The sequence below is a fragment of the Aplysia californica genome, unplaced genomic scaffold (genome assembly GCF_000002075.1).
Source record: "Aplysia californica isolate F4 #8 unplaced genomic scaffold, AplCal3.0 scaffold00110, whole genome shotgun sequence".
In the NCBI taxonomy this organism is placed as follows: Eukaryota; Metazoa; Mollusca; class Gastropoda; order Aplysiida; family Aplysiidae; genus Aplysia; species Aplysia californica.
The window spans coordinates 1,356,737-1,360,073 of record NW_004797380.1 but is presented as its reverse complement, the minus strand read 5'-3'; the positions used below and the strand labels follow the sequence as shown (position 1 = coordinate 1,360,073).

At 42.8% G+C, this 3,337-nt stretch overlaps 1 protein-coding gene across 1 annotated transcript in view; it reads right to left on the bottom strand.

Moving 5' to 3' along the window:
• The window catches only part of LOC106011419, a 5,122-nt gene extending 1,990 nt beyond the window's left edge, over positions 1-3,132 (bottom strand). Inside the window, exon 1 of the mRNA XM_013080993.1 lies at positions 2,667-3,132. Within this exon, the coding sequence (XP_012936447.1) occupies positions 2,667-3,132 (466 nt within the window). The remainder of the gene's footprint in view (positions 1-2,666) is intronic.
• Positions 3,133-3,337: the final 205 nt, after the last annotated feature.

Genomic DNA, 3,337 nt, shown 5'->3' with positions numbered 1-3,337 from the left:
CCCCATGGGCCCATCCAGAAAAAAGTTGTACTGGTAGGTTCCCAGTTTTGAAAAACAATATAATATCGTCACCATCTGAGCAAGGTCCCCCGGTATCCAAAGGTGTAAAAGAATAAAAGATATGACCATTCCCAGGGTTTAAAAAAATCGTCCAGGTCCTATTTTTCTAACCTCTGAAAGTGAAACATTTCTAGTAAGGGAAGAAATCAAAATAGGTAGTTCTTACAAAAGGTCACCTGATCCCCCCCCCCCAAACCCCCCCCCCCAACAAACAAACAAACAAATCCAAAACCCAACAAAACAACAAAACAAAAAAAAACAAAAACAAAAAAAACAAAAACAAACAAAAACAAACAAAACAAAAGAAAATACATTTAGGGAAATTTTTTCTCTGCGAATCGATAGAAAACCTTGGCTATCGTTGTTTGACTGAATCAGCACATTTTACGTTAAGTCCATTTACAAACACATTTCAATTTCTGTGTGGATGTTACTGGAACATTGATCAAAGATACAAACAAAAATCCTGAACATAAACAAACAAACTACAACAACAACCAAAAAAAACCTCCACCCACAACAAATGTAAATTATATTTAATTTTTTAGATTCAAAGACTTCAACCGTAAATAATATATTGGCTTCCATTCAAGATTATTTTAAACATGAAAACCTTTGATAATTCATTTATGGTCGAAAAGCTTCATTTAAAATTTAAATTTTATCTGTTTTTGATTGGTATCTGTTTTGTCTGGGTGAAATGCACAGGCAAACGTACTAGGCATTTATGAAGGTGTTGGGAGTAGAGATAGTGAACAGGGGGGGGGGGGGTAATAATATTGGCACCTCGCCATGCTGGTCTCTTAATACCGAGGTGTTGACAGAATAATAATATGTGAGGCAGCGTGGTGGAATCGGGCGCTCGTCAAAATTATCAAAGTGAAGAAACTTGCATTTTTCCGCAGCTTTGTGAATTTCAGTTTTTTGGCTCAACACCTTTCATGCCCATTAAAGAACTAATTTCCGTGTGGATTTTTTTCAAAAACGTTATTTAAAGGCACAAAAAATGACAATTTTCTATTACCACGGACTCTAAAGCTAAGAAAATAACTAATCTTTGGAAGCCATTTTCTCACTCATTTTACCTCTGAAAACAGGTGACCCCCTCCTCCTTCATTCTCAAATATCTCGACTTGTATTCAAGATAAATGGATATTTTTTTCCACCCAAATAAAGACAAGTGAACAAGCTTTAAGATGATACCAATAACTCTACTTGCCCAAAAATTGACGAGAGCCTGATACCACCACGCTGCCTCACATGCTGTTATCGTGGGTTTATCTTTTACAGAGCAGAAACATAGGAAGGGGACTGGATTTGTACCAAGGTGGTAACAAATTGTTGGTTTATCTCTTTACCGAGCATACACATGGGTAGGGGACTGGATGGGGGAAGGAAAGGATTGGGAAACGCGTGCTCACATGCACGTATGGGTGCATGTGTGTGTGTGTGTGTATGCGTATGTGTGTGTGTGTGTGTGTGTGTGTGTGTGTGTGTGTGTGTGTGTGTGTGTGAATGTGTGTGTGTGTGTGTGAATGTGTGTGTGTTTGTGTGTGTGTGAGTGTGAGTGTGTGTGTGTGTGAGAGAGAGAGAGAGAGACAGAGAGAGAACAGGGAGAGACAGAGAGAGACAGAGAAAGAGAGAGAGAGAGAGAGAGAGAGAGAGAGAGAGAGAGAGAGAGAGATAGAGAGAGAGAGAGACAATGTGATGGATGGATTGCATGTAAGCGTCCACACACCTCAAAACCAACTAATAAATTAATATACCTTGTGTCCTGACTGTTGTCCTCAAACATTCTAATCTATACTTTTGTTGCCCTATACATCTATTGCTCTCTACTTCTATTGCTCTATACTAGGGGGCTCTTGAGGCTTAGAGGTTAAGGTGTTGGCCTCTCATTCAAAGGTCCCGGGTTCGAATCCGGGTAGCGACCGAAATATTTTCTTCTCTAAAATCGTCTCCTTCAACCTCCTTTCCTGCTCTCTAGCAATGTTCTGTTGTCTGCTTTAATTTCGACTTTTTGCCCCCACCCCCTCACCTCCTTTGCTCCCTCCTCTGGGCTCCTGACTCTTTCTGCAGCCTTTCTACTGCTACTCCTTGGCTCCTCCTTACTGCTGTCTTTCAGCCACACCCCTGATCTTCTGGTAGGAAAGATCTACACCTAGCCTTCTTAGACAAGGGCGAAAAATCTCGGGGGTCCCGTGTGTAAGTTGCGCACGTTAAAGATCCCTTGGTGGTCTAAAATCGATAAGAGTAGGCTTCGGCCGCCACTGGGGCAAATTAAAAAAATTTCTACCTACCGAAAATGTTTAATGTATCCCTCGCGCTCATAATTAAATGACCTTAAGCAGTTGCGAGCTCCGTAAAACACTTTCCAAAAACAAACAAACAAACAACAACAACAACAACAACAAGGAAGGCGGTGGCCCTGGCGAAGAACACACTCTTCGGGGCTCCGAACATTTCGAACTGATAGGCTACCACACACACACACACACACACACACACACACACACACACACACACACACACATCAACAACAACAACCACCACCACAGCAACAAAACTGTAAACAGGAATAAAAAGGAACACATAAATTAGCATACGAAGCTGGTTGTGATTAGGGGTGGGCAGTGGGCAGTCTTTAGACTTTAGCAAAAGCTTGGGGTAGTTGGTCGGCATACGAAGCTGGTTGTGATTAGGGGTGAGCAGTGGGCAGTCTTTAGACTTTAGCAAAAGCTTGGGGTAGTTGGTCGGCATACGAAGCTGGTTGTGATTAGGGGTGAGCAGTGGGCAGTCTTTAGACTTTAGCAAAAGCTTGGGGTAGTTGGTCGGCATACGAAGCTGGTTGTGATTAGGGGTGAGCAGTGGGCAGTCTTTAGACTTTAGCAAAAGCTTGGGGTAGTTGGTCGGCATACGAAGCTGGTTGTGATTAGGGGTGAGCAGTGGGCAGTCTTTAGACTTTAGCAAAAGCTTGGGGTAGTTGGTCGGCATACGAAGCTGGTTGTGATTAGCGGTGGGGAGTGGGCAGTCTTTAGACTTTAGCAAAAGCTTGGGGTAGTTGGTCGGCATACGAAGCTAGTTGTGATTAGCGGTGGGCAGTGGGCAGTCTTTAGACTTTAGCAAAAGCTTGGGGTAGTTGGTCGGCATACGAAGCTGGTTGTGATTAGCGGTGGGCAGTGGGCAGTCTTTAGACTTTAGCAAAAGCTTTAGGTAGTTGGTCGACATACGAAGCTGGTTGTGATTAGGGGTGAGCAGTGGGCAGTCTTTAGACTTT